Below are 14279 nucleotides of genomic sequence, written 5' to 3' on the forward strand. Positions count from 1 at the left end.
TTTGTACAGCCGAAAACACCAAAAGCACAGGGCTTTTTTTTTGAGAAAGGCTAAATGGCGCTTCGTACCCATTGAGAAAAGACCCTGGCTTTACCACCACGCATACATGAGCTGGACGTGACGTGCTTTTATATCCAAGCAGTTTGGAACTTAGTAAATCAGGCCCTAAGTGTTCAAGTTCTGATATAACTGCTGCAACATTCAAGCAAGTCTCTGTCAAATGTCTGCTAAACCACTTTCGCTAGCTGCCTCTTTGTTAAAACATTACGCCCCCCCCAGTCATACTGGTTTGATATCTTGTTTTGTGCAGTGCCTTATTTATATTGTATTTTTAATTTATTTTATGCAACTTGTTGACACGTTTTATTTTGTGTTTATGTATGTAAAAAATATTGTATTTCATATATTCCTTTTTTATTTTTTGTATTCATTAATTATCCATATTTTTTTTTATCTTGTTGATTGATTGATTGATTGATTGAGACTTTTATTAGTAGGTTGCACAGTGAAGTACATATTCCGTACAATTGACCACTAAATGGTAACACCCGAATAAGTTTTTCAACTTGTTTAAGTCGGGGTCCACTTAAATTGATTCATTATACAGATATATACTATCATATATACTATCATCATAATGCAGTCATCACACAAGATAATCACATTGAATTATTTACATTATTTACAATCAGGGGTGTGGAGGGGGGGTGGGGGGGTAGAATATGGACAGCAAGTAGTGGACATAGAGAGAGAGAGAGAGAGAGAGAGAGAGAGAGAGAGAGAGAGAGAGAGAGAGAGATCAGAAGGCATAAGAAAAAGTATCTGCATTTGATTGTTTACATTTGATTATTAGCAATCCGGGGAGGGTATTAGTTTAGGGTTGTAGCTGCCTGGAGGTGAACTTTTATTGCGGTTTTGAAGGAGGATAGAGATGCCCTTTCTTTTATACCTGTTGGGAGCGTATTCCACATTGATGTGGCATAGAAAGAGAATGAGAGTTAAGACCTTTGTTAGTTCGGAATCTGGGTTTAACGTGGTTAGTGGAGCTCCCCCTGGTGTTGTGGTTATGGCGGTTATTTACGTTAAGGAAGTAGTTTGACATGTACTTCGGTATCAGGGAGGTGTAGTGGATTTTATAGACTAGGCTCAGTGCAAGTTGTTTAACTCTGTCCTCCACCTTGAGCCAGCCCACTTTAGAGAAGTGGGTAGGGGTGAGGTGGGATCTGGGGTGGAGGTCTAGAAGTAACCTGACTAGCTTGTTCTGAGATGTTTGGAGTTTAGATTTGAGGGTTTTGGAGGTTCTAGGGTACCAGGAGGTGCATGCGTAATCGAAAAAGGGTTGAACGAGGTGCCGATGTGGGGGGGCGCCACCTAAAATCTTGCCTAGGGCGCCAGATTGGTTAGGGCCGGGCCTGATTTTTTGAAAGAAACTGAGTGAACACTCTTGTCAGTCTTTGTCTCTGCGGGCCTGCTAGCATACACACACAGAAGTTGAAGCTTGTATAGTAAACGTAAGATAATGTAGTACAAATGATTTGGATCATCCCCAAAATGTCCTTATTTGATTTCTGACATTTTCAAAAACAATAGGCCCTTTTTCACCAAAAACAGGCTTTTGTCCGCATTGTCCAACAGTCAGATAGGTTGTCCTCTCAGTAAATGATAAATTCATGAGGGTCAGGCGATTCCTTTTGGTCCATTTCAGCTGTAAATAACGATATGTAGAGCAGTGGTTCTCAACCTTTTTTCAGTGATGTACCCCCTGTGAACATTTTTTTTAATTCAAGTACCCCCTAATCAGAGCAAAGCATTTTTGGTTGAAAAAAAGAGATAAAGAAGTAAAATACAGCACTATGTCATTAGTTTCTGATTTATTAAATTGTAAAACAGTGCAAAATATTGCTCATTTGTTGTGGTCTTTCTTGAACTATTTGGAAAAAAAGATATAAAAATAACTAAAAACCTGTTGAAAAATAAACAAGTGATTCAATTATAAATAAAGATTTCTACACAAAGTATCATCCACTTAAAGTGCCCTCTTTGGGTGTCAAGTTCCACTTATTGACTCCGTAAAGGACACCAGGACAACTCGGAGTCAATAAGTGGAACTTGACAGTTGTTAACCACGGACCAGCCCTGGACAGTGAAGATCAAAGGCTTCAAGACCCAGGGGAGCTGTGGACGCCGGAGAAAACGGGATAAAGATGGCCGAAGAGGTATTGGGGAAGACTGCCGTGATCCTCAAGCAGGAGAGGACGACAGCCAAGAGGAACCTGACCAGAGTGGCCAACCTGATCTCCAGAGGAGCAGGCACCATGCTGCAATCCGAACTAAAAGAGGAGTTTGCCAAGTTTGCCGACCGTTTCACATCACTGCTGGATGCCAACGAGGACTTCAAGATTGGCCTGGAGGCTGACGTCAAGAAGGATGACCCAGATGGGGAGCTCGAGAAACAGCAGGAGGATGACATCCGAGCAACTATAAAAGATGCCGAAGATAAGATGGCAGAAATCAAAGACATTGTCCAGACCAACCTGTGGGGAAGATACGGGAAGACTGAGCTGAAGGCAGCGATTTCCGAGGCAGAGGACGCCATTCAAAGGGCTGAAAATGTAGCAGTTGAAAGCAACAACGTGGAAGGCTATGACGTTTACCTCACCCTGCTGAATGAGACGGTGAGTGTTACCATCCATACCATGGCCCATTGGGAGAAATGGATCCCTCAGCACTTAAAGGACGAGATGGATGACAAACTAACACAAGTGAAAGCAGCTCACTACAGGCTCAAGTTGAGGAAAGCTGAATTCGCCACATCCAGGAGGCTGGCTGATCAAGGTGCAGGAGGACGACCTGGCCAACCAACACATCCCATTGTGAGGATAAAGCCTACATCCCTACCAGTCTTCCATGGGAGCAAAATAGACTTTCACAGGTGGAAGAAGGATTGGGAGAGCCTCCAGAAACAAGGGGAGCCGACTGGATCACCAGAGGTAAAGAAGATCCAGCTGTTGGAGAGCGTCAGTGATTCCATTGCCAAGGAACTAAGACTGTCCACCTACACCACAGCAACAGATATCTTCAGGGTCCTCGAAAACAGGTACGGCAACAAATCAACGATCACAGTCGAAATCTTGGAAGCGCTGGACAAGATGGCACAAGTCAAGGGGAACCAGCCCAGGAAGGTCATTGACCTAATACAAGCTGTGGAGAAGGCCCTGGCTGACCTGACGGAGCTAGGAAACTCTGGAGCCATCAGAAACCCCCTCGTCATCAGGTCGATTGAAAGCAAGTTACCAGATTTCATAAAAAGAGACTGGCTGATGTATATGGTTGAGCCCACCAACCGTGTAACCCCAGACAACCATTTTGATATGCTCCTAAAGTTCCTAAAGAGCCAGGAGGAAATACTGGAACGACTCGAGCAACTAAAGCTGGTGGACAAAGCGGAAGAAGCAGACAGGAAGAAGCCAGAAAGAAAGTTTGCATCTACCAGGGCTACGAGTAAAGATGGTGACGAGGTCTGTGGCATTTGTGGTGGTGGTGGGCACACCAACAAGATCTACTTTTGCAAGAAGTTTAAAGGCTTGAAGCTACATGAGAAGAAAATGGCCCTGAAGAAGCTGGGAGCGTGCAGGAAGTGTCTTGGGTATCACGACGCAGGTGGCTACTGCAGAGACACCTTCCTATGCGGAAACCAAGACTGCAAAAGGGCAAGCGGCACACCTGACCACCACTACTTCCTATGCCCAACAGCAGAGGCCAGAAGAGAAGGAAGCAAAGGTGCAAAAGGAGGAAAAGAAGGAAAAGGTAAATTCACTGAGGAACAGGAGGCCTTCTTGTCACAACTTGCCCCAGAACTGGCAGAGAAGGGCAGAAAGGCATTCTCAAACCGAGCCTTAATGACTCTCAAATCAGCGGGCCAGTCTGAACTGCTGAAGGAAACTGGGCTGGCTGAGTTACCAGTGATGATGATGTTGATGATGGTCACAGCTAACGCAGGTCAGAAGATTGGCACACTTATAGACCTGGCATCCGACACAAATTACATCACTCACAAAGCTGCCGAAAGACTTGGCCTGAGAAGTGAAGACATAGCGCTGGTCGTACATGGAGTTGGAGGCATGACAATGAAAGTCAGGACGAAAAGGTACCTCCTGAAGGTCCGAGTCAAGACTCCCAAGGGGACTGAGCGAGCACATCAACTGGTCTGCTATGGCCTGGAGCAAATTGCAAAGGTCCATCAAGCAACTGAACCCGAAAAGTTGAAAAGCTTCTTCCCAGATGTCCAGCTTGAGGAGTTAGAAAGACCAGAGGAAGTCGAGCTCCTCATAAGCCATCGCGAGGGACGACTCGCACCCCAAAGACTAAAAGTCATCGGTGACCTTGTCCTATGGGAGAGCCCCCTGGGCAAAACAGTCGGTGGAGCACACCCTGACTTGCTCGAAGAAGTGGAGGTGGCAGCATATGAGTCAAGAACCCACTTTGCCCGCTCCATGAGAACCGCTGCTGTCCGATACCAAGAGATCACAGTCCCAGCGTCTGAGCCAGGCCGGCTACAGCAGGACGATGTGGCCCACGCAACTACATCTGCCAGTAACCGTGAATTTCTTGATTGGTGGCACTGGGACAGCATCGGAGCTGCATGTGAGCCGAAATGTGGAAGCTGCCGGTGTGGAAACTGTCCTCCAGGAGGAAAGGACATGACCCTGGCGGAGGAGAGGGAGTTTGAGATCATTAAAGGAGGACTCACCTACAAGATGGAGGACTCTCACTCCTCAACTCCACACTGGGATGCCAAATATCCCTGGACTGAAAATCCAGCCTCTCTCCCCAACAACAAAAGAGCAGTCCAAGCTTGCTTCTTGAGAATGGAAAAGCAACTGAGCAAAGACCCAGACTGGAAAGTTGCATATTCCAACCAGATCCATGAAATGGTCCAAAGAGGCGCAGCCATAAAACTCACCAATGAAGTCATGGAGAAGTGGAAAGGACCAGTTTGGTATGTCAGCCACTTGGTGGCGCCAAATCCCCATTCAGTGACTACACCAGTTCGTATTGTCTGGAACAGCAGCCAAAAATACAACGGAGTGAGCATGAATGATCTTCTCCTAAAAGGACCAGATGTTCTCAACCCCATCAGAGCTGTCCTGCTCCGATTCAGAGAAGGAGTGAACGCAGCTCTGGGCGACATCAGAAAGATGTATAACTCTGTCTGGTTGGAAGAGCGAGAGATGCATCTGCACAGGTTCCTGTGGAGAGACAGCCCAGAAGAGGAAATCAGTGAGTATGCCGTCACCAGAGTCAATATGGGCGACAAACCTGATGGCTGCATTGCTCAATTGGCCATGAGGGAAACTGCAAGTCTGCCCAACTTCACTCACCTGCAGGATGAACGCAGAGTCATTGAAGAAGACAGCTACGTGGATGACCTGTTGACCTCCCACAATGACCTGAACAGACTTGACCAAATCACAGCTGGAGTTGAAGAGGTCCTAAAGGCTGGAGGCTTCTTCCTCAAACCATGGGTCAGGTCAGGGCAAAGTGGGAGGAAAGAAACTGAAGCGGATGTCCTAAAGCCAGAGCAAGGAAACACCTTGATTCTTCCAAACCAAATAAGAGAAGGAGAGAACAAAGCCCTGGGCATCGGCTACCAGGTGGACAAAGACAAACTGTACATGCTGACGGCGGTTAACTTTTCCAATAGGAAGAAAAAGATGAGAGTTGGCAAAGATCTTCTTGAAGAGGAGGTGAGAGCTGAAACGCCTAACCCACTGACGAGGAGAGCTCTCCTAAGCCAAGTTGCTGCACTGTACGACCCAATCGGCCTAGTTGCACCGGTCAAGCAGAAGGGAGCAATTCTCGTCCGTAAAGCATTCCAAGAAGGAGGGGGTGGCAAGCTGACCCAAGAAACCTGGGATCAACCTCTTTCAGAAAGACTCAGGGAAGAAGCCATACAGCTCTTCGAGGAATATGCCCAGCTTGGACAGGTGAAATTCCACAGGAGCCTCACACCGCCCGACTGGAAAGGGAAACCCTACGGCATCACATTTTCTGACGGAAGTGACAAAACCTATGGTGCTGTGATGTACGTCAGATGGGAGACAAGTCACGGAACTGAAGTTCGATTCGTGGAAGCAAAGGCCAAACTGACACCCCTGGACCAAAAGGGAGATGCTGTAAAAGCAGAAATCTGTGGCGCAGTCTTTGCTGCCAGAATTCGGAAGTACGTGGAGAAACATGCCCGTATGAAGATTGAGAAATGGTTCCACCTACTGGACAGTCAAACAGTCCTCGGGGCCATCCAACGAGAATCATACGGATACCAAACCTTCTTCGCCAACAGAGTGGGCGAAATCCAGATGTCCGGGCCAGTGCAAGACTGGTGGTGGACCAGAGGAGATCTGAACATTGCTGACTTAATAACAAGAGGAGGCAATCCCAAAGACTTAAATGAGGAATCCACATGGCAAAACGGACCAGAGTTCCTGAAGTGGCCAGTGGAGGAGTGGCCTATTCAGTCAGCTGGAGAAGTTGCAGCCCAGGCCAGGGAGAGTGTAAACAAGCTTCAAAGAAAGGCATTCTCTGCTGCACTGACCAGAGCTCAAGCTAAGATGAGTCGGCAAAAAGAAGACCCACTGGCCACTCCGGAAAAGGAAAGTCCCTGTGAAGAATCGAAACCTATTATGCCAAGAAGAAAACCCACTAGCTGGGTGAAACATCTTGTGGATGTAAAAAGGTTCAGTAGCCTGACAAAACTGATCAGAGTTGTTGCCTGGACACGACGAGCTGCCGAGCAGTGGCTGAAGAGGAGGTCGAACCCAGGACAACCAAAGTGGGAGGCAACACCCAAGCAGGCTGGATTGGCTGGCACTGAACTAGAAGGTGCACGTGAAGACGTCTTCCTCGCAGCTCAAGAAGGTGTAACATTCCCAGTCACTACTCTGAGCAGATTGGCAGTATTCAAAGATGTGAAAACTGGACTCCTCGTTTGTGCAGGGAGGATCCAGATATTTAACGAAGATGAGACAGCCGTGCCAGTCTTGCCATTTGAAGCATGGGTGTCAACATTGCTGGCACAAGAATCCCATGACGCTAACCACGAGGGGGTAGCAGGAACCCTTCTACGGATGAGGAAGACAGCGTGGATAATAAAGGGCCGGAGAATTGCCAAGAAAGTAGTTGACAGCTGCATAGTTTGCAGAAAGAACAGAGCAAAGAAGTGTCAACAAATCATGGCAGACTTACCTCCAGAGCGAACCACCCCAGCTGCTCCTTTTGAATTCACAACCATGGACCTATTCGGCCCTTATGAAGTGAAGGATGAAGTCAAGAAAAGAACCAGACTGAAAGTGTGGGGAATCGTCTTCAGTTGCATGGCCTCCCGTGCCATACACACTGAACTAGTGAGTGACCAGTCATCCCAAGGCTTCCTCCTCGCCTATCAGAGGTTCACGTCACTCAGAGGACATCCCAGGAAGCTCTGGTCAGACCCCGGCACAAATTTTGTGGGCGCCAAACCTGCTCTGGAACAGCTGTACACATTCCTTGACCGACTGGACAAGTCTCAAGTCGAAGACATGGCTGCCAACCATGGAACAGAATGGTCCTGGAAGATCCACCCTGCGGATTCTCCCCACAGAAATGGTGCTGCAGAAGCGGCTGTCAGAGTGGTCAAACGGGCCCTGACCAATGTCGGCGGAGATGGTGTCTTCACCTGGGGTGAATTTCAAACCTTCCTCTACATGGCTGCCAACCTTGCAAATGAGCGACCAATCGATGCAAGAACTCAAAGCAGGGAAGACTGTGTGGAATACATCACCCCGAACTCTCTGCTCCTAGGGCGTGCCAACCCTAAGGGAGATCCTGGAGACTTCCAGTTTGATCGCTATCCTTATAAAAGACTGCAAGTAATTCAAGCTGAAGTCACCAAATTCTGGAAGAAATGGAGCCAACTAGCTGGACCCAACCTCTTCATAAGAAACAAATGGCACACCAAAGAGCGAAATGTTTCTGTCGGAGATGTGGTCTGGTTGGCTGACCAAAATGCCCTGAGAGGACAGTACAAGCTGGCCAGAGTAGTCAGAGCCAATACGGACAGCAAAGGCATCGTAAGAGACGTGCTTGTGAGGACCTTTCCCAGCTATCCTGTCCCCATCAAGAAGACAAGCGACAAAGAAAAACCGACCACGAAAACCAAGAGGCTCAGACATCAAATCCCAGCAACAATCCTGCATAGGGATGTCAGACGCCTCATCATTCTAATTCCCATTGAAGAACAAAGGAAAGAAGGACCTGTGTGACCCCATTGGGTTTTGAAAACCATGAGGGCCAAGTGGGAGGTGTGGAGTTGAAACTCAGTGTGAATGAAGTGTCCCTGCCCTGGAAGTAAGGAGCTGTCTCCTCCTTAATCTTACTCCTTGGTGAAGTACCAGAAAGAACTACATTTCCCAGAACACCAAGGTCAAGATGGCCACCAATTGGCTGATTCAAGGCAGCTGTTAAGGAATGGTGGTGCTGTCTCATTTCATGCAAGCAAGCAGAGCGGCAAGACGCAAAAATCTACAAGATCCATCTTTAAAAGACTTCCAACACACCAATGGTCGGTGAATATACCCACTTTGCAATATGCTGAAATGCTTATTTGTTAAAACTCACCTTGACATGTTGGTTTACTTACCTGTCTTAAATTGTTTTAGTTTGAACCACAGCAAATTTACTCCAACCTTGAGCATTGATTGCATCTGGGTATTTTCTTACTGTTTGATAATTAAAAAGCTTGAGTTAATTGAATTGTTAAATAAGCTCAATTTAAAGGGATAAAAAGTCAAAGATTATGGTTCAAAGTTAAAAGTAATAAAGATAAAAGCAAAGTTGAAGGATAAAAATGTTAAAACTTTTGCTTAAAGTTAAGCTAATTATACTTACCTTTATACTTACCTTACTAATTAAGCTACCTTATTAATTAAGCTAATTATACTTACCTTTTACTTACCTTTACTCCGTTTGGTGGATTTACTCAGTTCCATCATGGTAATGAATTTACATGATTGATTACTTAATTGCATGATTAGTTAAATGATTAATTGAGTGAACGATTAAGTAATTAAACGATTGATTGGTTAAATTAAATGATCAATTAATTTTGACTTCTTTAAAGTGACTAAAACTACTTTTCTGATTTACTTGTTTCATTTTACTGAAACTGGTTAATGTGACAGTGCATTCACATGCATTTAATCTAAGTGTCTAGAGTCCTTTTGAAAAGTAATGTTAGATAATTTAAAAGTTTAAACAATGGTATTTAAAAGTTTGCAAATTTAACTTTGAAAATAATACCTGTTTGAGTCAGTTGAATTTGAACCTTTTTGTAAATACCTGTACATATATTGTTTTTTCATTGTTAACACTTGTGTTCGAAGGTTAACAACCTGATTGAATGAAGATCAACAGAAAAGAAACCAACAAAGCCAAAAAGTTGGATAAATAAAGTTGATCAATTGGAAATCCGAGTTGTCCTGGTGTCCTTTACGGAGTCAATAAGTGGAACTTGACATTGGGGATTGGAATAGAGATCCATCTGGATTCATGAACTTAATTCTAAACATTTCTTTACAAAAAAATAAATCTTTAACATCAATATTTATGGAACACGTCCAAAAAAAATCTAGCTGTCAACATTGAATATTGCATTGTTGTATTTCTTTTCACAGTTCTTTTTGACAGACATTTTAGTGAGGGTCAAACCATCATGGCATGGGGGAAACTCTGGGTTTATGGTAATGAATGGAATAGCCTACTTGATTTGATGTTCAGTTTATGAACTTACATTCATATTTTGTTGAAGTATTATTAAATAAATATATTTATAAAGGATTTTTGAATTGTTGCTATTTTTAGAATATTTTTTAAAAAATCTCACGTACCCCTTGGCATACCTTCAAGTACCCCCAGGGGTACACATACCCCCATTTGAGAACCACTGATGTAGAGAATAAACGTCAGTGTTTATCTCACGCTGACAACACAAACACTTTGGCTTTAGCGTTAGCGTGTTAGCATTAGCATGCTGTTCACTCGCTAATAACTACACAAATGGAGTGTCACCGACTAGTTTTACAACATGTAATAAAGTAAATAGTTAATATTTCATGTTCTTTCCTTCCTTCCAATCGAGTGCTGCCACGTTTTTTCAATTGTATCCAACCAAGTCTCATAGTAGAAAGCAGCTGAGGTCGTTGCACCGGGTTCGGCTTGATATTTCCCTGTAAATATGTCTAAAAGAGTCCGTCCACTTTTCGTAGCATTGTGTAACGAAACAACATTAAACTGAATATAGTTGAAAGACTACGGCTGAGTAAAAACACTGCAAGATATTTCCGCTGATCAGCGTTCTTCAGCACAAAGATGTCCCACAAAAGTTCCTGCAAGTCAAATGTTTCATTCAAACTTCTTTCTCTCCATTGTCAAGTGTGTTGTAATAGAAACACACTCGAAATAAGAAATTAACAAGTCATTTAGTATTCTGTAATGGCGGTCCTGTATTTGAAAAAGTAGTTTTAGGAACACTCCTAACTGTGGTCAACCAATGGTAAATGGTAAATGGGTTGTACTTGTATAGGGCTTTTCTACCTTCAACGTACTCAAAGCGCTTTGACACTATTTCCACATTCACCCATTTACACACACATTCACACACTGATGGCGAGAGCTGCCATGCAAGGCCCTAACCATGACCCATCAGGAGCAAGGGTGAAGTGTCTTGCTCAAGGACACAACGGACGTGACGAGGTTGGTAGAAGGTGGAGATTGAAACAGGAACCCTCAGGTTGCTAGCACGGCCACTCTTCCAACTGCGCCACGCCGTCCCCAAATCAGCGTTCAACAGCACAGCCTGTCCCCGATAAGGTTCTGGGAACTTTCCAAAAGTCCCACCTAGCTGGCATGAACTCTGAAAAGTTCCTGAAGAACTAAATCTTCCTGAGTAGTCTTTGGTGGAAACACAGGGGGAACTTGAGTTACCTGAGTAAATTATAATAATAAGTAGAGATGTCCGATAATGGCTTTTTTGCCGATTTCCGATATTGTCCAACTCTTAATTACCGATTCCGATATCAACCGATACCGATATATACAGTCGTGGAATTAACACATTATTATGCCTAATTTTGTTGTGATGCCCCGCTGTATGCATTAAACAATGTAACAAGGATTTCCAAAATAAATCAACTCAAGTTATGGAAAAAAAATGCCAACATGGCACTGCCATATTTATTATTGAAGTCACAAAGTGCATTATTTTTTTTAACATGCATCAAAACATCAGCTTGGAATTTGGCACATGCTCTCCCTGAGAGAGCATGAGGAGGATGAGGTGGGCGGGGTTGAGGTGAGGGGTGGGGGTAGCGGGGGGTGTATATTGTAGCGTCCCGGAAGAGTTAGTGCTGCAAGGGGTTCTGGGTATTTGTTCTGTTGTGTTTATGTTGTGTTACGGTGCGGATGTTCTCCCGAAATGTGTTTGTCATTCTTGTTTGGTGTGGGTTCACAGTGTGGCGCATATTTGTAACAGTTTATACAGCCACCCTCAGTGTGACCTGTATGGCTGTTGACCAAGTATGCTTTGCATTCAATTGTGTGTGTAAGAAGCCGTAGGTATTATGTGATTAGGCCATCACGCAAAGGCAGTGCCTTTAATGTTTATTGGCGCTCTGTACTTCTCCCTACGTCCGTGTATCACTACGTACAGAGGCGTTTTAAAAAGTCATAAATATTACTTTTTGAAACCGATACCGATAATTTCCGATATTACATTTTGAAGCATTTATCGGCCGATAATATCGGCAGCCCAATATTATCGGCAGCCCGCTATTATCGGACATCTCTAATAATACGTTTTTTTATGTTCCTGTAAAAGTTCCTGCTGTGGAAAAGGGTACATTGTTAACTAACTAACTAACCAGCAAACAGAAAAACCCTAGCGGAGTGTTGTGCGATATAATGAGATATACTGTTTATCTCAGTACAACATAAAAATGCGAATCCAGGCCAAAAAAAATGACAGAGAAAATACTATGACCTGGATGAACGAGAACATCCATACATGAGGTGAAAATAAAGGATTAGTTTGTTGTTTGTATGATGAGTCACAATTGGCTAAGGTTAGGGCAAGACATTACAGACAATCAGGTCAATCAGGGGCAAGATAAGGCGGGTCATCGAAACCAGGAAGCAAAATAACGAGGGAGTCGGAAACAGAGGGACGCTTCAAGCTCAGGGTTTCCACGGGACATCACAAAGCATTAAGATTCTGTAAGTCAAGCAGACCACTCAGATTTCTTCACAGTTTGTTTGAGCGCAGCGTCTCTCGAGGTCCTCATGCGCAGCGCTCCTTTCAGTCCGCTCACTCAGGTGCACTGGGCCCCTTCCCTCCTCTCCCCCTCCCCCCGCTGCCTGCCAGTCAGAGCAGAGATGGACCGGTGAGATGGCGGAGAGGAAGATGAGTGCTGTGTGGAGCTATTTTAATGTCAGACAGAGAAACCGCTAGCTGTGACATATGCAGTAAAGCTATACGATCCTGTGGTAGCACTGCAAACCTGTGCAAGCACTTAAAAGCGGTGCACCCAGACGTAAATGCTGAGCTGCAAAGCAAACGGAAGGAGGAGGAGGGAGCTCCCCAAACCCAAACCAGATCCCTTGCACACAGACAGACAGTCAGTGACAGAGGTCTTTCAATAACCTCAACAATATCCGGGTAGCAATTTCTAGAAGTGGAAGGTTTTTCCACCATTACTTAATGTTGTTTTTCAAAGTGTATTTGGTGGTCAGAGATGTAAACATTTATTAAACTATTACCATATATTCAGTCAGTTGAAATAAATCTTAATTGTTTTACTGGAACTCAAAAATATACACTTAATGTACATTAAGATTTCCAGCCTCTTTCAAATCTAAAGTATGAATATGGCAGAATATAATAACCCTTTTGTGTATCTGTTAAAGAAGATCAGTATTTCTATTAAGGTTGTACGGTATAGCGTTGCGGTACTAATGAATCAAAAACAGTACTATATTCTGTTTGAAAAGTACTAGTTCCCGGGCATGACAGCGCGTCGTCACGTAGGGACATTGCTGGTTTTACGAGCAGAGGAGCATGTTCGGCAGGGCACAATCACGGAGTACTTACAAGCAGACACGGTGTGTAGACAGAAAAGGGAGAAAGGACGCATTTTGATCTAAAAACTAAAGATAAAGGTGAAGTTATAACACTGAAACACCCTCAAGAAGAGGGGCTTTAAGACATGGCTAGCAAGCTAGCGGTGAACGTCCATTTGCAGTCGGCAGTGTTTTAGCTACTTCTAAATCACTAATCCTCGTCTCCATGGCGACAAATAAAGTATGTTTCTTACAAGTATCATCCCTGCAGGATGAGGAATAGCTAAACATGTTTCACTACACACTGTAGGAGGATACGATAACTAACCGCTAACAGCGAGCTAGCACCCTGAATGTAAACAAATGCCATGGGTGGATCTACACCTGACATCCACTGTAATGATACCAAGTACAATAGCGTATCTAGTCGATACTACTATGATTAAATCAATATTTTTCAACATCACAAAATCTTCTTTCATTTTTTTTAGATGTATATTATGTTTACAAACTCAGTAAATATGTGCCTGGACGCTTGAAGACTTTGAAGATTACCAATGTATGATCCTGTAACGACTTGGTATCGGATCGATACCTAAATTTATGGTATCATCCAAAACTAATGTAAAGTATCAAAACAACAGAAGAATAAGTGATTATTACATTTTAACAGAAGTGTAGTAAAACATGTTAAAAGAGAAAAACAACCAGATATTAACAGTAAATGAACAAGTGGATTAATAATAAATTTTTACAGCTTGTCCCCCATAATTTTGACACAATATGTTACTGCATAGGTCAGCAGACAAATTAGAAGCCTTTGTTTGCTTATACTTACTGATAAAAGACAAGTTGTCTAGTATGTTCACTCTTTTATTTAAGGCCAAAATTGTTCTTTGATCGCATTAAGAAACATATGTTTAATGTACCGTAAGATTTTTTGTTAAAATAAAGCCAATAATTCTTTTTTTTTTGTGGTCCCCTTTATTTAGAAAAGTACGGAAATGTATCGAAAAGTTTTGAAATACATTTTGGTACTGGTACCGGTTCTACAATATTGGTATCGGGACAACACTAATTCCTATTTAGGGTACACATGGATAAGTTATAGACCATCATCATATTGATTA

At 43.6% G+C, this 14279-nt stretch overlaps 2 protein-coding genes across 2 annotated transcripts in view; both read left to right on the forward strand.

Moving 5' to 3' along the window:
• Positions 1-14279, forward strand: part of syndig1l (synapse differentiation inducing 1-like) — a 137951-nt gene that overhangs the window by 112381 nt on the left and 11291 nt on the right. The gene's annotated exons all lie outside the window — the stretch shown is intronic.
• On the forward strand, positions 5339-8958 carry LOC133648753 (uncharacterized). The gene is made up of 2 exons (XM_062045148.1): positions 5339-6918; positions 6997-8958. Exons 1-2 carry the CDS (start codon positions 5346-5348, stop codon positions 8298-8300), a joined length of 2877 nt encoding a protein of 958 aa, XP_061901132.1. The 5' UTR covers positions 5339-5345; the 3' UTR covers positions 8301-8958.

Source organism: Entelurus aequoreus, linkage group LG04 (genome assembly GCF_033978785.1).
Source record: "Entelurus aequoreus isolate RoL-2023_Sb linkage group LG04, RoL_Eaeq_v1.1, whole genome shotgun sequence".
Lineage (NCBI taxonomy): Eukaryota > Metazoa > Chordata > Actinopteri > Syngnathiformes > Syngnathidae > Entelurus > Entelurus aequoreus.

Coding starts and splice junctions, on each gene's coding strand:
- LOC133648753 (XM_062045148.1), top strand. CDS start 5,346: ATGAGGGAAACTGCAAGTCTGCCCAACTTCACTCACCTGCAGGATGAA. Junction 6,919..6,996: donor CTTCCTCGCAGCTCAAGAAG/GTGTAACATTCC, acceptor TCGTTTGTGCAG/GGAGGATCCAGATATTTAAC.